Below are 24,782 nucleotides of genomic sequence, written 5' to 3'. Positions count from 1 at the left end.
GCCCGCGCGGGCTCCCGCTCACCGCGGGGCAGCGGGAGGCGGCTCCCTACGCCCACGTGACGGAGAGGGGAGGAGGAGGAAGAAGAGGGAGCCGCCGGCCCGGCCAAGGGCCCCCCTCGCGACCCTCGCCTGGGTTTACTTGCCGAAGGTGCCCCGCGGAGCCCACGCCCGGACTGGCCGTCGCGGGGCGCTTGCTGGCGGAACGCGGGAAGTCCCCGGAATGTTGCTCTTCTGTGCCCCCTGGACTTTTCTTCCCAAAGCACCAAATGGCTTTCCCCGAGGGGCGTCTTGCCCCGAGTTCTCTTGGCCTCGGCAAAGTAGCTGGGGACGACTTTTGGGGTGGCTGCCGTCTTTCCCGGCAGGGCTCCTGCGCGTCTGTTGATTTATGGATGGCACGGCTTACCCGCTTTTCATTCTGAAACAATCCCGAAGGTACAAGCAACAGAATACGGGAAGGACGCAATCCTGTGCATGTTTAGACAGAAGAAAGCCCTTCAATTCCCAGCATTCACCCTAAGATGCCCGAAACCTGTCTCTTCCTCTCCTTCCCTCTTTGTGTGGGTAATAGTGGTCTATTATTTTAGGGCGCAATCCTGTGCATGTTTAGACAGAAAAAAATCCTACAACTCCTAGCATGCCCCAGCCAGCAAGGTTTTTGTGGACCGTTTGTGTCTTACTACATCACCCCCATCTAATCGTGTGTGTCTGGTGAATTTGGTTGATTTGGCTCACTTGGAAGTTGGCGTTCTAGCCATTTTCTGGAATAGGGATTATAGCCTGGAACAAGTATCCGAATGTGGTTTTTGTGAAACTTTTGTGGCTTGTTGCATCCCTGCCATACAGTCATGTGTGACTGGTGAATTTGGTTGGCTTGGCTTGGCTTGGCTTGCTTGGCATTCCGGGCCATTCTGTTCTGGATGGGTTCTCGGCATCATGGGGTAAAATATAATTTTGCAAGGGTTTTAGTCCTAAAATATTGTTCTCAAGTGTCTGTAACACATGCCATTGATATGGTTTCTTTTTAAATAAAGGGCCTGTTCTGTTCTGACTTTTATACCATCCGGCAATCCTATGCATGTTGAGAAAAAAGTCCTACAACTCCCAGCAACTTCCATCCAGCCATGTTGTCTGGGGAATGCTAGGACTTGTAGGAGTTTTTTTCTGCCTAAACACGCATAATACTGCTACCTTACAGGCGGAGTGGTGCCCCCTTCCCCCACCCTTAGTCAAGGTGCAGAGCACCCAGGTACCTGAAACAGAGAATCTCATGAGCAGTATGCCTATATATGCCAGTTGCTGGGGGACACAAGCAGGAGAGTTCTGTTTCCCTCATGTCCTACTTGTTGGCTTCCCACAGACAGCTGGTTGGCCACTGTGTGAACAGAACGCTGAACTAGATAGAACTTTAGTCTGATTCAGCACAGATCTTCTTATGTAAGCAACTTTCACCCTCCCTGGCAGTACAAATATAACAGTCACAAATGAAATGATTACCAATTTGCTGCCCTTTCATGCATGACACACCAAATCAGCCCCCCCCCCCCTCTGCCTAAAAGTGATTTTATCACCCTAATGTTTGTATTACCTCAATATGGATTTTGGAATTTCCAGCTGTATGAGTCTGTTGAAGCAAAAACAGCAAAGAGTCTGGGAACGAGTATTTAAGATGCCACAAGACTTTTCATGGATTTTGGAATATTTGTTGTGGGCCTACATGTCATCAGGTGTATTAAGTGTCATCATGCATCTGATGAAGTGGGCTCTAGTCCACAAAACTTATGCCACAATAATTTGGCTAGTCTTTAAGATGCCATAAGATTAATTCACATAATGCTTCTTTGACACAATAATCAGATCCAGAACATATAATTAATATGATGGATTTCTGGAACCCATTCGTTACTTTTTAAAACAATAATCAGTTTATTACATATAATCAAGCATCAAAATTCATTAAGCACATTTTAACAGTAATCAGTTAATTACATATGATCTGGATAATCAAAATACATTAATGGAGCAATCCTGTGGCCACTAGATACTGTCTAGAGGGCCATAGTATTTTCAGTTTCTGGGAACTGAGGTCGGAGCCAGGTCTCTGAATGTGGTTCCCAGAAACCGTGCTCCCGTCCTCTATCACTTCTCTCCGCGGTGGTTACGTCTCCTCGCTCAGAAATGGAGCGCGGAGACAGGGCACGGGGGGCGGTCGAGGGCGGGGGGGGGGAAGACCACAGAAGCCACTTTATGCAGCTTCCTATGTGCTGTGCAGCCTCCTTCCCTCCCCCTCCCCAAAGCTGAGGCTAGACAGCCAAAACTGTCCATCTGGCCAAAAATGCAGGGCGGCCGGAGCACTGAGGCGAGAGCAATCCAGGCAGAGTCCAGGAGGTCATAGGATAGTTTGGATTTCTGGATCCAAGGCTGGAGACAGCGCTCAGACCCAGGAGTCCGAGCTCCCCACCCCCTCACAGCTGGTGCAGAGAGAACTGCACGAGCTGCCTCTCTCATGTCGCAATAGTGACCTTGGAGGGTAGGTAAAGGGGGCATTCCTGTGGGCGGGGAGAGGATGGGGAGGCCAGCTTATACCATTTCCAGAGGCCCCCACAGCCTCCTTTCTTTCCCCTCTGATGTCTCAGCTAGATGGGTAAAAATGCAGAGTGGGAGGAGCGTGGAGGTGAAGATCTCCTCGCCGCTCCTCCTGTTCCACATTGGATGGCCATAAGCCTCCAAATACTGAGGCTTACGGCCATCCCAATAGAATTGCACCCTAGGTTCATTTTAAAACAATAATTCATTGAGTATAATGGAAACAAAGTACTCAAAATTTGTTATGTATCAAAGATAGCTTCATACCCCAGTGAAATGTATTAACTAAAATTGAGAAACAAATGTAGTTAGTTGTTTCACCTAGATATACAAAATGTTCACGCTATAATTGGGTAGATATATTAACTTCAGATATATTCTTAATGCGACCAAATTTCTGAAGCCACAGCCACAAAAAAGAAAACAGACCCTAGTAGCTTCTGTCCTTGCTCCCTTCTCAAGTGGCATTTTCAAAGTGGCGGGCCCCCTCTGTGTTGAGCATTGCATCCAAGTCCAGAGTAGATCTTTAACCAGTTCACACAAAGGTCCCGTGCACTTGCAAAGAAGCCTAGAGAAGCAGCAGCAACAAAACACATATCTCCTGAGTTCCAGGTAAGGCAGTGATTTGCCTGGAGCGGCAAACTAGAGGGTCAGATATCCTCTGTGAGGCTACAAGTTGACAGTGGAGATTTCTCTTCCACCTGCTCTTCTCTCTCTCTCTCTGGCAGAAAAATGTCTTTGGCACAAGAGAAGTGCAAACCTGAAAACACCAACCTGCTTCCTACTAGCAACTTCTCTTCCCGCAACACTTTGCATTCATTGTTTTGACTAATACTGTTGTACTGGAGTGCAAAAGACATCGAGTTTTAATGCAGAAGCTTTTCAAACAACTTTCCAGCACTAAAGCAGGTGTAAGAAAATGTAGAATGCAAAGAACAAGCAAACTAGAGCAGGAGTCTGCCACATGGCATTAAACATTGCAGATCTAGTCCAACCTCCTGCTCAGAAGCATGAACATCCCAAACAATTATGAGAGAATACTTGTTCAGTATTACTAGTGGTGTAGGGAGCTGTGACAACAGGCAGCAGGTCCCAGCAGCTCACCTCACAGAACAATCTAAGTAGTCCAGGTCTAGATCAGCCTTCCCCAACCGCTGGCTGGGGATGATCAGCATTATAGTACAACACATTTTAGAGGGCACCAGGTTGCAGAAAACTGTTCTAGACAATATTAAGAGCCTTCAGTGTGTCTGTATTAGAATTCACTTGACAGTGATGGAATTATGGCATAAGCACTTACATTGCTCAGTCCTTTTTGTCTGGCACTTAATGGTTTAGGATGCTCTGAGCAAAGGATGAATCTTTCAAACCATCTGGCTGTGAAGACACTAATGGCTCTATAAGCCAGGCATTTTCTTTAAGCATTTTGAGCCAGTTTCCCCTACAGAATCTGGTGATTCGAACTTCTCAAACATGCAGTTTTAAGTTGAAAGAGGCAACAAAATGTTCCCTCAAAGCAAGCATTTGTTTTAAGCTTCAGGCACAGAAGCAAATCAAAAAGGAAGACTACAATCCAACTGCTTTAGGACACCAGGATTTTGAAAAGATGCAAATGATACTGTGCACACAGCCTAGAGCTCTGCATCATCTTGACAAACTGAGCAAATTTTCCATACTTCTAATAAAATTCCCTTTGCTAGTATAGGACAGTACTGTAAACAACTGGGTTAGCAAGGGCTACATGCAAGCTGTGTCTATTACACTCCGATCCAACCTTTCTTCCAAGGAAGCTGTGGCCTACATGGTTCTCTCCCATTTTATTCCTGCAACAACCCTGTGAGGTAAGTGAGGCTGGGAGACTGACTGGCCCAAAGTCATCCAGTGAACTTCATAACTGAGGGGGATTTGACCCTGGGTCTCCCCAGTCATAATCTGAAACTCTAATCACTTGCTACTCTTCAACTGACTGTAGAAATTTACCACTCCGTAAAAGGTTGTCTGTATTTATCCATCTATCCACACATACTGTCTCACACACATTTGAAAGAACAGTAGGGATCAGTAGTGTAGGGATCTGGGACAAGAGACAATGGATCCCACCAGTAGCAGATAGTGGTACAGCTAGGGATGGACCTTGGGGCTAAAGTCCAGACCTCCTAACTGCCTCTCCCCTCACCCCCATGAGCACCCAAAGAGTGGCAGCTGATGAGGGCATCAGCAGAGCAGAAATCAACACCATTTTGTTCCTGTAGTCAAGATGGTGGTAATAATTTAAGTGAGTTTAAAATGCAAACTGCACGTGCACAGAGTATTGTTTTAAAAATATCAGGGTTGGCAAACGGTTTTGTTATTATTTTCCTACCATAACAGGAATGTAGAAGCTGTTAAAAAACATGGGGAGTTGGAGGTGGGAAGAGAAAGGTTAGCTGTGTGTTTCCTTGACAAGGCCTTCTGCAGGCAGGACGACATCAGTGGGGGTGGCCATTCCATTGACATCATTGCAATGCCCTACCCATTTTTACTCTCTCTGTGCTGAGAGAGGCTCAGAATTCCATGCTTTTCTCTCAGCACAGGCAAAGGGACCCAGCCAGTGCTATGCATGCGTCGTACCCATGGAAGTGTACATGTATTACCTCATGGGGCTGGAGAGGAAGAACATGTTGGAATTGGGTCATGTGTGGAATCAACACACATAGGCTTGCATGATAGTGAGCAGCGCATCCTTTTTTCCAGCTACTTACCAGTCTGACTTTCTAAACTAATTTCATGAATTTGTTCCGGGCACTCCCACATTTTACAGATCCAAAGCGAGTTTTATCTTGGGTAAAAATACAAAGCATTGTTGTGAGCTTGAAATCATATCCTGAAATTTTGTGCTTTGCAGAATATGGACCCATTAAATAAATCCAAATAATAGACTGTGAGAGGTATTTTATTCACCATTTAAAAACTTTAGTTAAGCTACTATTTACAATAACAAATGGTTAATTGATTTATGTGAACAATTTAAAAATATATCTGATTTTCTTTTCCAAAATAATAAAAGTTTTAACATCAATGGATTTGCAGGATTAAAGAACGACCAATTTAGAAAGACAAATAATAAATTGTATCTGCCATAGACTATTTTGATTGCTGCTGTGTGCTACAACATAGATTTTTATTATTTGTTAACAGTTAAAAACTATCCATTCACACAGCTTTATATAAGGCTTACGTTGTAAGTGCTGGTGGATTTTGCTTGTTGTCTCTCCTATATGTTTATTCCAGAGCATTACCAGTGTGACCATGCTGTTCATGCTAAATCAAACCCAAATGAACATATCTGAGGTCTCAGTGTATTGTTCCTTACATACCCTTTTAATTTCTAAGAAATTGAGGGTATAAAGTGCATTGAAGACTTCACAGCCAAAATGAGTGAACACAAAATGTTTTAGGATGTACCTGCTACAGACTTAAACTGGGTTAACAGTCATTCCATCTTCACAGGGAACCATGGAAATTGGAGTTTTGGGGAGGGAGAACTAGGGATTTGTAAGATCATTCTCAGTACCCTAAACAAACACACCAACAATAACAATTCCCAGGGTTCTTTGGGGGCAGTCATGACAGATAAACTGATATAACTAAAAACAGGTTTTCAGCGTAGGTGTATCCTTTCAGTTCATGTACTGTACAACCTCATGTATCAAAATAGTTTGGGAGACATCTGAAATGTTTGGATAAACCAAAGGATGTATTATTGTACACAATACACAGTCAAAAAAGGGCACAGGATAATCAGGAAATGCATATTATCAAAGTGTGTCCATCATATGGATGACGGGGTGGGTGGGGAAACAGTTCCACAAACGTGTAGCAGTTACTTTGTCAGTTACCAGCTTGTGTATACTATGCTATAGGTGTTTAACAAATAAGCACTACCTATGCATAAAACAAATACTAGGGAATGATCGAATAAAATATACGTACTAAATATCAAGATTACAAACTTAGGCCGGGGTCTAAAAGTTCTTTTGGACTGGCTTGTACCCACCCATTTGGATTTTTTACTGTATTTTTGAACTACAGACCTCCTGCTTCATAAAATATCTAAGCTGCTTTTCCTACTTACTGGAGGATTTGTCAAGACATTACAGGAAATTCCCTGTCTCCTTTCTTCTTATGTCTAGGTAAACACAATACAGTGCTGTCTTGCCGTGTGTTGTGCCACCGCCAGCTCACATAACTAGCTATTGGCAAGCTGGGGTGAGGCAACGCACAGCGCAATAGATTATGTCATGTGTTTATTCCAACATTATGAGGAAGAGGGGAAAGGTAGACACTGAACTCCAACAGCTCTATGTCTATTGTAATTACCAATTCCTCCCCAAGTTCAAAAAGTTTTTTTTACCATGCAGCATGGACAACCGGTTAAAAAAATTAAAGTCCAAAGCAAACATGCTTAGGCACACAAAACTACTTGAGTGAATATTTGGATTCAGTCCATAGTCTCTCACATTAGAAAGGATCACTGTTAGCGTTAGGTGATAGTGTTAATGTTAAGCAAAACTTGTCTTGCTTTTTTAAATGATGGGTTAATTTATGCTGAAATGACACGGAAAATCATTTTACAAGGACAATATATTTAGAGATATATTCATTTGAGACAATAGTAGCTCTGTTGGATCAGCTTAGTTTCTGTACAGTCATGAGTCCACTTGCAAAGTTTACAAACTAAATCGTAACAGTGGCAACTAGCAAACTTTAGAACGTACATGGTGCCTTACCCAATGTGGGCAATCAGAACATTTACTGGAACAATTGCATATGGACACTGAGTCTACAATCCTAAGCACTCTTACTAGTAAGTTCCATTGAAATCAGTCACATTTACTTCTGAGTAAACTTGCTTAGGCTCACGCTGTTATTTTTTGCTCTCTGCCGAACAAGTCTTGACCTCTGGGAGATAATATATGCTACATCCATTTCAAGCCAACTTGAGTAGGCTGTACCAGATTTTATGCTTTTCCTGGACTTGGCTTTGGCATAATATGTCACACTGGTACCGTTTCACAGGGCGAGACTCTTGCACTATACTAGTACAGAGTGTCCTGTGGCAGGGAGAAGTAAGGAAAGGGAAAGTGGATGAGACTGATCTACAATCAAAAGGGTTTGTCTCAGAGCTCCAAGAAGCCCATGAGGGGCATTAAAGTGCAATCACCTCCTCTCTGGGATCCTGGAAGTCTTTACGCTCACAAAAAATCATTGGTAGAGTGAATTCACACATTCACATTCAACGTCAGTGATGAGTTGCATGACCAAACCGGGTTTCACATATTGAAGAATACAAAAAAGAGCTTTCTTTGCAGAATTGTTTTGGTTAAAAATCAACACTACACAGTAATTTTCATCTGAGTCAGTTCATACATTCAGGGTGTAGTTCATACATTTAGAGATTGCACATGTGTGCTTATTGGATGTGTTCATATATGGATACATTCCACATCAAGTTCACATCAGCAACATTAATATTGAGCAAATGACTTGGTATTGTCTTTGGAATTGCCATCACAGATCAAACAGAATAAAGGCTTTCATATGACCTCAGACACAATGCTTTTTTAATGGATTCCCTGTGGCACTGAACAATGAACCTGCATGTATGAATCAGTTTTTAAGTGACTGGAAATTATTCATAACAGCCACTTCCATAGGAGAGAGTGCCCCAGCAGAATTACAGGATCAGGCTTCTCATTACTTGGGCCTGTGTTGATAATTTGGCAAGTAATTAATTAAAACCAGTTATAAAAGATGTATTGCACTTAAGTTCTATCGAAGTCAAAGAGAACTGAATTAACTGAGTACCTTTAAGACTCTCCTTTGAAAATGAAGCAATAGTGGACCAATATTAAAGTATAAACTCATCATCAACAAATAGATACCACCCCTATCTATAAAATTGTGACGATGTCTTAGGGAGACTGGGTAGCACTGATTACTGGAGGAGTTTATGAAGAGATCATACAGTCTAAATACAGTATTTAGACTACTGGGGTAGTCTACAGCTGTGTACCGATTTTAGCTTGCAAGAAATGTGAAGGAAGTATCACACAACCACAGTTGCCCACAGAACACACACTTTCATTTTTTCCCCATCCTGCTGTTGTTTTTGGTTAAACAGATTTTGCAGGTTTTTAAACTGCTTCAAAAGTCAACAAAACTTGTTTAACCAGAGATGCTAGCAGGACAAAAATAATGATTCAGCAAGAACGGCTGTCATACTGAATAACTACCACCTATGCAAAGTTCATTTGATTATTAAGTAGTCCATTATTAGCATCAGCTATATTTTGGCACAAAGCACTGATTTTACAAAATAATGGCTTTCAAAATGCAAAACCTCTCTCATATCTCATATTAACAGCCAGGATTGAAAATAGTGTGCAGCCACATTTGCTACCTAACTTAATCCCTTTAATGCACTTTTGTTGGTTTCCTAATTCTTGCCATTTTCAGGGATTTAAAGTAACAAAACTCCCCAAACCCATCAGGTTATAGGTGTTAAGTACTAGTAGTAGATAGCCAGGAAGATTCATGTCAACAAGAAGGGGGTTCACATGAACCCCCCTCATGCACTGAAAGCATGCATAATGGGATCGCACTGTTGCACTGACTAGCCCCATTCCTTGCTGCCATTTGCTAGCCGTGCCCCACTGCCAACCACATATTCAGCAGCTGTGCGAAGCAGCACCTTGCACATACCCTCCATGTGAGGGGGAATCCAGGGCCAATCAGGATTCCACCTGCATGGAAGAGCCCTATGTGCATACATAGGAACCCAGGAAGATGCCCTTATACTGAGTCAGATCACTGGTCTGTCTAGCCCAGTACTGCCAACACTGACTGGCAGCAGGTCTCCAGGATTTCAGGAAAGATTCTTTCCTAGCTCTACCTGGAGATGCCAGGGATCAAGCCAGGGACCTTCTGCTTGCAAAGCAGGTGCTCTACCACTGAACTACAGACCCTCCCTTATTACATCTGTTTGTGCTTAGGGCTGCTGCCCATGGCTACTAAATGTGCCGCCAACAAGGAACAGCGTTAGCCAGCAGGACTCTCTGACCCCCTCATGCATACTTTCAACAAGTGAGGAGGATCGTGCAAACTGCCCTATAGTCACAAAGTCTCGACACAAATGCAGACACGTTCTCATCTTACCTCACCTCTGCATGGTCACTTGAATGGAATAAAACTGTTCTGTGAAACAAACTTGTTAACAAAAGTTTCTCAAGTGTTTCCAAAGTACCAAGATCCTTGAGCCACCTTTCTAAGATGCAGGAGGGACAGGGGAAAGAAGTAAACTCAAGGTCCAAAGAAGCACCCAGCCATTGTTTCATGAACAGCCACCACCATGCCACACGGCAAACTTGGGAGAATTCCAAATGTACACCTAGAAGAGCTCTCTGGATTGTAGCATTTCAGTATTTGACTTTTGGGGGCTTGAACGGTGGATGTTGCCAGTGAATCAGGTATTACATCTTATATTTAACCTATAATATTCACAGAGGCCATTGTGTATATCACATGATCTTATAATTATTTCTACTACATCTTTTAAGCCCTCCCCCCCCAAGCAGACTTAAAGGAATACGATTTTTGCTGCCGAAGTAATTTCAGGATTATCTATTAGATGGGAGGCAACTGCATCAATTTAAGTTTATCCACTGAGTACATTAAACTGTGGGTAAAACAAATGCATGTCTACATTCACCTAACAGTTACTAATATAAAATGGATAACAGACTGCTACTTAATATACCATGTGGAAATATATGCATTTGCTTTTTGAAATATACTGCATAATGCTGAATACAGTTAACAACAAACTCCCAATCTGATTGAGAACTCAGTTTAGGCTGCAGTTCTATGCACACTCTGGCAGAAAGCCCACTCAACAAGACAGGACTTACTTCGGAGTAGACTTGCATACAACTTTACTGTTGAGAGGGAGGATAACTTCACTGACAGCTATGTTTAAATATGGGGCAAAATAATATTTTTTATTTGAAGGGGTCCTGTTCTTTGCACCTTTTGATGGATTGGGTTCTATTTTGTACAAAATATATATTCTTTATGAAAACATGTTAACTGGAAAGGACTTATCACTGTAAAGGAACATTTTCTTTTGCCTAATGTGGTGAACTTTTTTCCCTTTAAAAATATTTACATACAGTACAAGCTCATTCCCCTGAATGGCCTGGGAGATATCCAAGAAAGAGGACCTTTAAGTAAACTAGAGTGCTATTTACATAGAGTTACAGTGTCATTGGCCTATATGGAAGAACACAGTGTGAATGTGGTAGGCCAAAAGTATTAAATAACTCAAAACAGAAAGTGATAGATTCTACTGCATTTTGCAATGGAAGTTTATGCCTATAAAACAGGATCTTTCTTTAGTACCGTATCTGTAAGAAAAGTGCTACGCTGAGCCACAACAGTTCTCCTTATTGTCTTGAAGCTGTTCACACATGTATACTCATCACCTGATAAACTGCAGTGTCAAGTGACAGTCTGAATGCAGATAGAGCTTTATCATCTCTTCACACCACTTCAAACCCAATGTTTTTCAGTGCCAGTTCATACATTCAGCTACTGGTTATCAAGTATACAAGTATACAGTAATCAGCAGCAGAAAAATAAAGTGATGTATGTGCATGTGTGAACTAGGCCCAAGAACAACACTGGAATTCAGTCATTTTATAATTCTCCTCTTATGCAAAATACAGAAGAATATTAGGAAAGCAGGTAAAAGTTCTCAGTGATATAGAAACACATAAATTTGATAAATGGCCTTTGATAACTGTGGCACACAGTGCTTTTATAGTCCCGATCGATAGCTGTTTTATTTCTATACAAAGGCATACCCTTACAATTTCCTAGTAAATAACCATATGACACTTGGAAGAAAAAACCAAGTGCTTAAGTCCAAACCTTAGAACTCAGCTTTTCAGTCACCCTTTTGTGCTTGGCCTCAATGGTCTCTCTTCTCCATAAAAGCTCTTCGTGAGAGCTCTTGAATTCCTGGACAACTTTCTCCCCTGAGCTTTAGGCTTCCTTGCATAGAGCAAACCCTGGCAACATTCCCAGAAAACTTAAGGTTACGCTTCACAGCCTCTGAAGTCCATGGCAACACACTCATTCATTGTCATGTTATAAATCAGCCTCTAAGGCTCTTTATTGGTAGGCAATTCAATGGGCTACATACCTACACATTTCCTGCAAGCTATTCTGGAAGAAAGTTCATTCCCTCCGTTACTCCACTGCTTTCAGCTAGAGAGGATTTGTAAAATGCACACTGCAATTTTTTTTTTCAGAGTTTTACTTTCTGATGACACTATTTAGAACTTGGCAAATCTCCTGGCATAAAAGCCATGGAGTGGGAACAATGTGCAGTCACAATGTCCAAGAGAGAGTTCCAATAGAAACAGCATCACGCTGACCCTTTGTATCCCCCAATGGGTCACAGTTAGGACTGTGTGACCATTACCATCACCTGTCTACTCCCTTCTTCCCTTTGTTCTAAACTGGGATTTATTTATTTACATATCTGCCAATGTAAAATCCAGTATCTGGTTAGTACAGGATGTATCCTCTTCAGCTTTATTTTGAAGGAGGAGAATTCTATTCCTAAGGTTGTGGAGAAGAACAGACAATTGTGGGACATGTCTGATGAAGGGTCATAGTTTAGAGTGGGGCAGAGCTGGATGGTAAAAGGGTGGCCTTTACTGCTCTGTACAGCTTCCTAACGCTTTCAATAGTTACAATTACATCTCATTCAAGCATCTTCTTCCTTCCATCTATTCCTCTTGTTTGTCCTCTGATAAACTTAGTTTGGCTAGAAAGAATTGCATTCTGTTTGAAAACCTGGATTTTGAAAAGCAGAATTAAATTATGCAAAGTAAAGACAAAGCAAACATATAATTTGCATAATTTATTCTGAATTCAGAACCTGGGTTTACATGCACAGAGTTTGAAATGTCTTAAGTGCAGAAGACACAAGAAAGACTAGAAATGGTATCAAAAAATTGTGTGAATCAATCAGTTCCTGACGCTACATAGAACTGGGATATTAGTGCCTAGAAAATGGGCTAATGATCTCCCATAAAAATCTGGAAGCCAAAGTGCATCTTCCATATGAAAGACTCTATGAAGTGGACAGCAATTCCTTACATGGATACCATACTACAGGACACCATAGTCCTCTTCTATGATAGGCTTACTGACAACTGAAGCAGATCTGTGCAGTAATCCATTGTACGTTTTGTACAATTAGGTATTTCTAGAATGAAAATGTAGTGCCAGGTAAGTACTTCAAAGAGCAGGTGAGTACCTTGGAAAAGTCCAGCTGGGAAGGTTCAACAGCAGGTCTTCAATTAGTGTCCATGTAGTTCATTAAACAGATGTAGTAGCTGCAGGTTTGCGAACTCTGTAGCATTTCAAGTTCTACCAATCAATAAACTTAAAAAACAACAACAAAGGCTTTTGCCTTCTGGAGCTGGATATGCAAAATTGTGGCACTAAAGTATGCTCATCAGTGCACATGTATTAGTCACATATGTGAACATGATTAATAGGAGGGAAGCTAAAATATATTGCTCTCATTTTGCAGTTAACCGTAGACTATTGTCAATGCCACAAGACATTTGCAGTGCAGTTCTGGACTGTCTGCCCCTCACGGGCGAAAATACACATTTTAAAAGGTATTAAAAGACCACTCTAAACCTTTTGGTAAATGACACAGCTAAAACACTGCTTAAGCCTCTGATGTCCCTTCTCCATTTTCATGGGGTTGCAGCTGTTCCCTTTCTTGTTCTTCCTGAGGTGGCCGCACACGTTTGAAGAAACCCACCTGTAGTACAGAGAAAATATAGTGCATATTGGGAACAAAATCACATCATCATCACCACCCCACCACCACCACCACCACCACAGAAAATCCCAATGTGCAAAACCAGTTCTTTGGTTTGATCTCTAATATGAACAAGAAATGGAATGGAACCATGAAATTGGAGGGATTGTTCCATTTGCTAGACAGTTCTGAAATTGGAGATTACATTTTTATGCAAGCTGTAGAAATGCCTTAACTATTTTGATACCTCCACTAGTCAGCCAGTGAGTTAGTGAGGCCCAGGGATATTTATACAAAGAGATATTTAACTTCTGATTTAGTATTGAATTAGAACTGTGGCTAAAAAAACATGAACAAGAATTAATTAAATACACAACTTACCTTGTGCATTAGAAAGACTAGAAGGCCCAAAAGTAATAATCCTGCTAAGACAGCTAGTGCAATTACCCATGCTTGCACTGGCATAGGTGCTGGCTGAATACCCCACAAGATATTTGTGGTAACCTACAGACAAAAAATATATATATATATAACATATTTTACAGAGAAACAATGTAGAATTGTATCAGGAATATGCTTTAGAAATTCATCATGATCCAATGCAAGGTTTGTAAGTCACATGGCATACTGGTAGTTTGAAACAAAAACTATAATGAAGGGCAGGAAGGGAGGTTTTACAGGCCTATGACTGAGGCAGTGTGTAAGTTGCAATTCCTCAGGAGCAGAATCTGGTATTCTCTGCAGAATTCAAATTTCTGGGAATGTCAGCTTTCATGTTAAAAAAAAAAAAAAAGAGTAAGTTTCTAGTCCTTAAGGTGGAGAAGATATGGTTGACAGCCTGTGGATAATGCCTGATGAAGTCTCAAGGTGGCTGACATTTTTTTCTAGTGGTTGGAAGCAGGGCTTTAGTGCCCCTACATAGCTCCTTGCTCTCCCCCATGAACAGCAGTCAAGATTAAGTAAACAATAAAATGGGCTGGTTCACACAATTGCATGGAGGGAAATAAGCCACAGTAGCTGGCTGGATTTCCCTAATCACCCTCGCCAGCACAGCTTGCTGCGTTGTCTGAACCTGGGCGGCATGGCTAGTTATAGGTTATGCGAGGGTTACTACCCCCTCAAACAAATCATGCTGCCCAGGTTCCAACGACACTGCAAGCTACACCAGCAAGGTAATTAGGGTAATCTGGCTGACACGCAGGGCGGGGTTAACACTAACCCATGTGACCTGGGTCAATGAATGACATAATAAATTATGCACAATAAGCATTTGCAAACTTGTTTGATTTCCATAGTTTATACAGGTTGCAGAACCCAGTTTTTGATGGAGAAATTTTACTGAAATTCTGTTCTATTGTTACAGACGTTAGGAGGTGTTTTACTGTATGTGTTCTGTAAATACAAATGAATATCCCGTATACCTATTTGAAAGATAGCCTAACCTAAACTCTGAAAGGTTAGAAGCAATCCAAGCAGACGTTAATGAGCAAACAGACAGGAGAAGTAGTCAAATTTAAAGTAGGTTTCTGTTTATTTCAAGCCTTTATTTATTTATTTATTTATTTATTTATTTTTATTAAAATATTTTTAAACTGCCTTTCATCAAATAGATATCAGGTTTGTATACCAAGAAGACATTAGAATCGGGACCTAACAGGTTTTTGTCAGTTTTTATTTCTCATAAAATGAGATCTGATCCATGTTACAGACTTTGACAGGTTTGGGATAAATAATAGCTTGATAAGTGCCTGGTACAGTGCAATCCTATGCATGTTTACTCAGAAGTAAATCCTACTGTGTTCAATGGAGCTTAGGTGTGCATAGGACTGAAACCCTAAAATGCTTATTTACAAAGCATAGCACTATAGAAGATGCAGTGAGGTTGGTCCATCAGAGGCTGGAATAGCATAATTATAATCCTGCAGTTTGCTCAGGATTGCATTAGGAAATGGTGACACTTGCCTGATGCAATTCATTACACAAAGCATATCCTGGTGTGCACGTAAGATGGGCCTGTCCCACTTGTCAGTGCAAGATGATACTATAGGTACATTAGCTTGGATCCTGAGTTTGCTCCTGCCTGTAGCCCCTTGTGATCCAGAGGGTTGGGGAACCCCCTGGAATGCGGGGTGGGGAATCGGCAAAAAATTCACCTGTGGGGTCCTCTGCTGGATTAAAGGCCACCACACTGAAAGCCTCCCATCAACGGAAGAAGCTCTTCCTTTTGCAGAAGGCTATATTAAGCGCTAAGCCCTTGGCATGAATGAGGGCCAGCCAGAAATCACTGAAGTGATTTTCACTGATTTTCTGGTTTGGGCCTGTTGGCTTTGATGGAACTAAGTTTGCTGAAGTGCACCTTTTCCAGTTCAAGGCTGCATTCCTATCTACATTGACTGGGAGTTAACACAGCCGGACTCCTGAGTAAACATGGATAGGATCACGCTGCATGTGATTTGTGGATTGCACTGTCTGGCTATCAGAGTCCTATGCTAATGTTATTCTGTATGCCAGTGCCCGTCCTACTGAAACAATACAGTTCAGTGTGGTGCAGCAGCCTGAAAACCACATCGAAAGCTTTCAACGGAAGGCTAAAATTTAATTAAAAGCTTCAGCAGCATGCGATCTAACTGAATAAGTCCAATGATCAACTATTTAATATTGCCTAGTAAAAACGTCGGAAGCTGTTCAGATGTATGTTTCATTTTGACTACTCTTTTCAGCTTAATTATGCTGGCCTGGGTCAAACTAATTTTAAATATCAAGCAGCTTACTATTGTAGAATTGTGGACATCTTCAGGAAAGGGAAGATTCTTGTAGGGGAACTCGATAACGCTGAAAGAAGCAGATGACTTGAGAGAATAGGAATGGTTCTGATTTTCTTTCTGTGATGGGAATAATGAAGACGACATGTCAGATCAAAACCTGTATCCGACAGAGACAGGCAGAAGTTGTGGAAATAGTAAGAAATGCTCACATTCATGAAGGACTGAGCCCAAAGGCGAGATTTTAAATACAGAATTGCAGTCTTCCCCCTTTCTAGACGACCAACTTGGCAGACTATCTTTAAACATTCTGCTGTTCCACAGCCCTAAGATTAAAAAGAGAGGGGGAGGGGAGAAGGGGGAAGCGATGGTTAAGCATAAACTTTCACATTTTATCTTCAAACAAAACTGGTAACACACGTTGATCCACACTTATAAGGCTTCTAAATTTATTTCTTATGTCTTTGGTGGTTAAGATAGCTACATATTTAAGCTATGAGTTCCTTAGAAGAATGGGCTATACGTTCAATAAATGAAATAACAGCAACAATAATAATTATGATAATAATTAATTGTCCTCGTATTTAAGGCCACTGAATGAATTCATTGTTGTGGTGAGATCTAAACCAGGGATTTTCCCGGCTCATGGTTCACCATCTTAGCCACTATACACACCCTGAGCGATCACCTCGATAGCTGCTTGGAATGCCGAAGTTGCTACAATGGTGACCCAACATGTTCTCTGGCATTTTGCTGGTGTAAATGTTGGGCACACACCACATGCACAGGTTAAGCAAGTCATGGAATTGTGATGCAAACTATGTTCACGCTAAATGTTGAGGTCTTGATGGATGGGTGAAGCGTATATTAAAGAAGGAACATTTATTCAGGACTGCTAGCAGAGGATAGAAGAGAACAGGAAAAGCTGCTGAAACAGTTTTAGCAATGAGATCTCTCTGACTATAGGACATTTACCTACACTTCCACTGTGGCATTCATCAAAAAGCCTGGGAACAAAATCAACTTCAAGGCCCTAGAAGTTTTAGGACAAGCAAACTAGCATCAAATAACATTTTGGCCTGGAGTTTTTCTCCCTTTTCTGCTCCAATTTTATTGGATGGAAAACAGACTTTCAGAGCTACTCTGATGTTTCAATGAAGCAGCGAGAAAAGACATGTGTTACTTGTGCCTCCTCTTTCCATGCTTCCAGGTCTTATCTGTACATGTATAGTCTATCAGTACAGGGACAGAATGCACTCTCTCAACTCTGGATGAGACGTGGACACTTAGGAAGAAGAAGCCCAAATCACTCCTGCTTTCAAAGACCTAGTTTGCACAACACGGCAGGTTATCATGGTTTAAATAACCCACAATGAACTGTGGTGTGTGTGGCCACCATTTTGAATATGCAACCCCTCACTGGGGCAATCAGGGGTTGCGCGGTATCGTGCAAACCCAGCTACCAGGGGTTATTTGAGGGTTAATCAACCCTCGCATAACCCTCAATTAATAGTAGGGTTATGCAAGGGTTCACACTACACGGTGGGCGATCAGGGATTGCATATTCAGCCTAATGGCTGCACACATCCAGCCATCTTGTGAGAACCGGCCTAAAGCATCTCACAGTATGGAATTGTTTTCATAAGAAACACTGGAAATTCAGAACAGAAATTGGTTTTGTCCGTTTTTCATTCTCGGTTAATCATCCATGCTATGTAATCTTATGCATTATGTAATCTTATGAATCTTGTCAAGGAGAGAAGAGTAAGGGCGCCTCTATTCCATGCTTTTCCCTTTCATCCCACCTACAACAATGATGCCCTTTTTGAGCACAGGAGGCATCACCCTTGAACAGAGAGAGCACAAGGTAGAAAGATAAGTCATCAGCACATTCTTTTAGAATTCCAGTGTCCTTGACTTTACCATTCCTGGAAATGCTTGGAACAATGAGTTATTTGTCAAGCCAGCGAATCAGTTGTAGAGATTTGCACATCATACATCACAGGCTTCTGAAGTGCAATAAACATGCGGCATTAAATCATCTCTAGCAAGCACCATTAAATTCCAATACTGGCTACCCTGCAGTGGAGGAAGTAATGCTGTACCTCCTCCATTTCCTCCTGATCATGGAAAAAAAGGTTGAAGTGGCTGCAGATATGCATGCTGCATTTCAAGTGCCATTATGATTCAGAGGGAAAGGAGGACTTGCCAGTGTAGACGGCGATATTATGAACTGGACAGAACTATGTCATCTGTGTATGTCTGGTCTTAGGATTTTGTTGTTCTTGTTGATGCAAATCATGCGTATGATGAAACTTGTCCTGTGCAAGGTCTGTACACACATGTAAACCTGCAAGTTACACCCATGTATTCTGAGACCCCAGAAGTGTCTTTGCTTGCTCCTTCTGACTCAAATGGAGTAGTGATTATAAATCATCCACTGTAAGGATTTTTTGTCACAGGGATCACGAGCTGAGCACTTTAGGGAGTTAGAACTGCAATACTCAGGACCTAAGGGGTTTTGAACTGCAGAAAAGTAGTAAAATAAGCAATATATGCTATGCTAGCATCACGGTAAATGCCCTCAAGAATCGTTCAGAGAATCTTAAAGCCAGTACAGTCCCGGATGTCCATTTATTTTTCAACCCCTGGCAAATACTGGTGGCAACTCCTGCATTGCCGGTTGGGCACTTTAGGACCAAAGCAAACGCAGGGCCAGCAAAAGAATGGGTGCATAGTTACGAGTGCTTTCTGCAACAATTTGGACTGTACCATCCCCTGCCGATCCCACTAATTCACTGAGCTGTCATTCAGAATGGTAACTTAGTAGTTCCCTATGTAATTCGCAGGTTTCAGGAGTGCTCAGCTACCACAGCCTGGCATCACACACCCGGAAGCACCTGAAGGCAGAGTTACCTGTACTTCATAAGTCTCCCTGACAGGGGGACTTTCCATGTCAACTATCTAAGGAAGGGGGCTAGAAGACTTTCTGCTCCATGCAAACAAATACACACAAACACACGAAGCAAAGGTAGCCATGTTGGCCAAAAGAAAAAGTCCAGAAGAAAAATTTCCAAATCCATATCACTGTGATACCTTTATTAGGCCAACTCAAAGGCCACAAAATACTGTGCAAGCTTTTGAGCCCTCCAGAACTCTTCATCAGACAAGATGATAAGTAAAGCAAGAAAAGAAAAGAAAAGAAAAGAAAAAAAAAGAAAAAAGAAAAAGGAGGGGGAACACACGCTCCGAAGTAAATGCAGAGGTCCCCAACCTCTTTGGATTGGAGGCCCCATTTGGAATTCTTAGTGCTGGGGGTGCTCCCACAAAATGGCTGCTATGGGGGGCTTGCCCATTCATAAAATGCCAGCCATTGTGGGCACGGCCAGTCACAAAATACTAATTTCCCAGCAGGCAACTAGGAGGTTTAAAAGGAAACTGACTTGCCCAAGAACCTAAGTAGAAGGCAGAAGTGGGATCTGACCTCCAAAACACAAAACAACTGTTTTGAACCCAAATAAAGATGGCGCTGGAGAGCAGCACTTCTCTTTGGCACATGCTCGCCTGCAAGTTAAAAACAAAAAAAGTATCTTAAGAAATTAAATAAAAGTTAGGAGGGGCAAGGAGACTGGCAGGCCCCAAGAGATGTGTCCTCAAGCACATTAGTGCCCATGGACATCATGTTGGAGACCCCACTCTCCTTGCTTCTCCAAGCAATGCTGCATGTTTGTGGCCGTTACCAGTAGCCCCCCACCCAAGCTCAAATCCAAGCATGATTTAAAGATGTGGTCCCTGAACCATTTAGAGGCACACTTCCAAGTCCCTCCCCCACCGACGGAGAGGTGAACAAATGTCCCCTTTTCAAGATTTATATTAGTCAGAATGTATTGGCCTACATGTGTACCAAAATTTCAGAACTCTACTCATTAGAAAGCATCCAAACAGGAATCTTTATCTATATCTACGAGAGACAGAGAGAGACAAAGAAAAGCTTCGGCAGTCATTCCACCAGCTTGCTCAGCAACCACAGTCTTACCCTTTTTTCTTACAACTCTCTTAGCCCATCTGTCAATCAAGGTCAACCAGGCCAACAAATCTATAACAGTATTTGCTTTATAGAACAATCCCTCATGGTGCAGTAAATGTTTCTAAAATTCTCAGTCTTTTCCTAAAACAGTGGAAAGCAACTATTTGCAAAGAAATCAGAATAAAGACGTTTACCAAAGTTTGCACATCTCCCTCGGCAGCACTTAGGTCCCTCCGGTTGATATTGTGATCGCGGTTATCTTCTCCATTAATTGTTTCATTCTTTTCATCTTGTTGAGGAGATGACATCTATAGCATAAGGAATGGTTCAGTTATTGGTACAGATCTTGAAGCATCCCTAAACGCTTTATGAATTGATGAACAGTGAACACTGAAACTTGCGAGCTAAACAAAATACAGTGTCTGTGAGCATTTATTTGTTTGTTTGTTTATTTCTATACTGCCCAATAGCCAAAGCTCTCTGGGTGGTTCACAAAAATTAAAACCACGAAGTACAATAGCTGTGTATAGAAGGCACGGTAAATCATTTACTGTAAACTATTGTAAATCATGGTTTATCATGACAGGAATGAGTAGGCAAATGCACCTTTCCAATTGTGTTCTGAAGCTGAACACTTCAGCCACCTTTTACAGGTGGGTCAGTGCTTATACCAACACGATCAGATACATTTATCAACTCAGTGCTGGAGCACCGCAAACTGATGTCCCATTAAAAATGCCTGATTTTTTCCCCCTCTGATGATGAAGATTAATATTCCCTATCATTGTAATTATTAATAATCATCCCTCCTGCTTAAGACATATAAAACAGATTGCTCCATATAAAGATCGTCTGGAGACTTCCGTGTTACCTTAATTTTTAGTGGGTTAATCTCCATATCAGAAGTGCAGTTCATGGGCCCTTCGATTTCATAGCTCATAATATACAAAAGGGTGTTATTGTTGTACTTATAAGGCCACTGAAGATTGAGCATCACCTTGCTGAAGGCACTTGGGCCATTGTTTCTGAGCTGGTGAGAAGAAAGGAAAAGGAAATGATCGTGAAGAACTCTGGTCTTTTCATTCAGCCTTGCAATGTTGTTCTCTCTCTTCCTGTGGTCATTGTGCCCACAAGAGCTGGCCTATGTGCATAGATGGACAGTTTGACACCTTTTATGTCTTAAGGCAGTGCAGGCCCCCTTGCTATAGCTCAGCCTTCCCCAACCTGAGGCCCTCCAGATGTGTTGGACTGTAACTCCCATAATTATGGGAGTTACGGTCCAACACTTCTGGATAGTGCCAGGTTGGGGAAGGCTGAGCTATAACTCCTAGCTATCTCAAACTTGTGTGGCGTTAGTCAGGAATTGTGCCATCCCACTTCTACAAGCCTTAGAAAGGTGAGTCCTGCCCTACTCTTATTCCCACCCCCACCTCCCATGACTCAAATTTTCATGGTGAGAAATGCCCTTCTGGACCAAGGGCTGTGGGTGCATTCATGCAGGGGTTGAGATTAGGCATGATGCTAAAATATCCCAGTAGTCTCTGCTATGTTGCCCAAAGCAGATAGGGATGGGTCCTCAATGGCCCCTTAGGGCATGCTTCCCCAACGTGGTGCCTTACAACTCTAGCTTCCATTAGCCCCAGGAAGCCCGGCCAATGGACAGGGCTGGCGAGAGTTGTAGTCTGAAACAATCTGGAGGACACCACATTGGAGAAGGCTGCTGTAGAGGCTAGTGAATTTGAGGAATTTGACTTGATGTGAAAAAATGTACCTAACACACCTGAAATGTTTCTCGTTCTTAATGCAACCAGTATTTGCATCACCATCATAACGTAAGAAATACGAATTGTGCCTCACAAGAGCTAAAACCAAAGTTACAAAGGAAAGTGTTTTTGTTTAAGGCAAAGTAAGCGTTGTTTTTTTAAAGACAGGCACCTGTTGTTAGCGATGCTTTCTGTATATCCTATGATAAGAAATGGACAGCTGGCCCTAAAGATCCATTAATTATTATTTTTTTACTTAACTGTATGATTTTCTTCTGTATTCAGACATTCTGTGCTACAAACCTAACAAGATGCCCGAAACCCAAAACAGTATTAGCCATGTGTGATATTGAGGCCCTAGGATTTAGCGCAACATTTCCGCACGCTGCAAAGCCCCAAAAGCAAAATGTGGGAGTGTGCTATGCAAATTATGGAATTATGCAAATATGAGGTCCATATGACTCCATCTGCAGCAGCTGTGCCACTTCCATCATGCACGGTAACCCTATCATGGCGTCATGATGCACATCAGAATCAAAGCTCCCAGTGCTGCTGACACGAAGGACCCCTCTGCATCCAAGCAACAGCCATCCTCCACTCTTCTCTGCAGGAGGGGAGCTCTTATGCGCCATAAAAGTGTCTCGAAGGGGCACTGGGGGAGCTCAGAACACATTCATGAACAGAACACCCTTCGAAGATGTTTTAGAGCAGGCCGGCACCACTTGTGACCCACCAAGCCAAAAGCAGCTCACCAACCACATGTGGCAGGCAGCAGAGGCTTGGCAAATGCCCCGTTTCACTAGCTTCCTGGGACAGCATAAACATGAGGACTGCTAAGCACTTGGCAGGCCACAGCAGAGTAACTGGTAGGCTGGATTTGGCTTGATGGGCCACTTAGCATCTTTAAGGCTCTCTATTCCATCACTGGGGGAGAGGGAAGGGTAGAAGCAGTGCCGGTTCCAGGCTTTGGGGGGCCCTTGGGCAAGACGCCCACCATGGGCCCCCTCCCTCAGTGAATCTACCTCCTCTCCATCATTGTCACCAGCTGCTATTGCCCCTCATACTCTCTCTCATCATTGCTGCCACTTGCTCCCTTGAAAGACAGCGAGCCTGTGAGTAAGTAGGCAGTGACGCCTGCTCCTCCTCTTCCTCCCCACTACCATTGTCTGGCCAGAGTGAGAGCCAGGTGAACAAGCAGGTTGCAGTGGTGAAGAGGAGGAGCAACTCCAGGGGACTCTTGTCAGTGGGACGCTGCTGGGGAGTGGGCCCTCAGCAGGTGTCCAACCATGCCTACCGGTGACGTTGGCCCTGGGCAGAAGGGTAGTTTTGGTGCATGATGACAACAGGATTCAACATCACTACATACGGTATTAAAGGAGTAGGTATCTCAGCCTTCCCCAAGCTGATACTCTCCAGACGTGCTGGAAAGCAACTTCCCTGGAAGACACCTGCTTGGGGAAGCCTGCATATCTGGAGTAGGTATCTGGTGGACCTGGCTCTGCTTAGCCTCTGAAAGCAAGTCTGTAGCCCACAAGGTCATCTGGTTCGCTCAGTGTCGTTCCAAGAGAGAAGGAACAATTCTTCTGAACTGACAGCATGTCTCAGTCCCAGTCTTGAGCGCAGACTTACCTCGTAGATGTGTTGCACCAGAGGCCCTATGTCATCCTCTGTTTCTGGATTCTCCTTGGGTTGCCAGTTGGGAATTGGGAGAAAGATGTGATCAGGAGAAGAGACCCTACATTGTGCAAGGAAGACACAAAGATGATCAGAGACTGAGCATGTGGCTCAAGCCATGAAACGACACAATAAAGACAGGTAGTGGCTCAATTGGCATCAGGATCAGTCAGCACTCACCCTCTGATCTCAACAGCTGCCAAGATGGCCAGGTCCGCCTGATACGATGCCACTGGGCTTAGATTGTTGAACAAGTTAGAGCTGTAAAGCAACACAATTACATAGTGAGAGTCAAGTTATGCACTGCTGTCAGAATCAGTGGCCTGACTGTACAAAGGGTATGCCCAAAACACACTTTGGAAGTCCAGCAGGGTATTTCAAGTGAGTTGTTATTCCTGTGGTGCCTGGAGAGTGACACCTTTCTGATAACATCCTTCTTTTATGTGGTTATTGTTTTATGTGGTTACAGCTTTACAATCATATTGTATCCAACACCTTACTGCAGGGGTGGGGAACCTCTTTCAGTCTGAAGGCCACATTCCATTTTGGAAACAGTCTCAGGAGCCGCAGGCAAAGGGTGTGTGGCCAAAACAAATAAAAAATACTAGCATATTTTGGCTTAAAGCTCTTACCATCAGTGACTAAGACTTAGGAGAGACATTTCAGTCTTTTAGAATGGTCGGGTGGCAAACTGCACAAAAGCAGTTCTCCCATTCGAGCCTGCCTGCGTCTTCGGGAGAGGCCCTTCTTTTGAGTTCGCCACCTTCAGAGGCTCATTTGGTGATGACCCAAAAGAGGGCCTTCTCAGTGGCTGCTCCCAGGCTGTGGAGGCTAGGTGCGCTTCCTCTCTGCTATCCTTCCACCAGCAGGCAAGGACCTTTTTATTCAAACAGGCCTTTAGCGTGTAAGCGTGGCTGTTGGGCAGGATGCAATTTTTATTCTGTTGCCATGTTTTTAAGTATTTATTTTTATTATTGTTTTAAACAGGTTTTATTTGTGATTGTAAGCTGCCTTGGGAGCCATTTTCCTTGGCAGAAAGGCGGGGTACAAATAAAATACCAATAAAACCAGCAAAGGATCAGTGG

The 24,782-nt window shown here is 42.7% G+C and overlaps 1 protein-coding gene across 1 annotated transcript in view; it reads right to left on the bottom strand.

Moving 5' to 3' along the window:
* Positions 1 to 5,499: 5,499 nt before the first annotated feature.
* The window catches only part of ITGAV (integrin subunit alpha V), an 86,145-nt gene continuing 66,862 nt past the window's right edge, over positions 5,500 to 24,782 (bottom strand). Inside the window, exons 23-30 of the mRNA XM_084815592.1 lie at positions 23,878 to 23,958; positions 23,653 to 23,758; positions 21,132 to 21,290; positions 20,455 to 20,568; positions 16,446 to 16,559; positions 16,243 to 16,353; positions 13,853 to 13,975; positions 5,500 to 13,471 (exon numbers count right to left, since the gene is read on the bottom strand). Of these exons, the coding sequence (XP_084671718.1) occupies positions 13,376 to 13,471; positions 13,853 to 13,975; positions 16,243 to 16,353; positions 16,446 to 16,559; positions 20,455 to 20,568; positions 21,132 to 21,290; positions 23,653 to 23,758; positions 23,878 to 23,958 (904 nt within the window). The 3' untranslated portion in view covers positions 5,500 to 13,375. The remainder of the gene's footprint in view (positions 13,472 to 13,852; positions 13,976 to 16,242; positions 16,354 to 16,445; positions 16,560 to 20,454; positions 20,569 to 21,131; positions 21,291 to 23,652; positions 23,759 to 23,877; positions 23,959 to 24,782) is intronic.

The sequence above is a fragment of the Heloderma suspectum genome, chromosome 1, assembly GCF_057233095.1.
Source record: "Heloderma suspectum isolate Gila_16-S chromosome 1, 16-S_ref, whole genome shotgun sequence".
Lineage (NCBI taxonomy): Eukaryota > Metazoa > Chordata > Lepidosauria > Squamata > Helodermatidae > Heloderma > Heloderma suspectum.
Note: the sequence above shows the minus strand (reverse complement) of the source record. Positions and strands in the feature narration are given on the sequence as shown.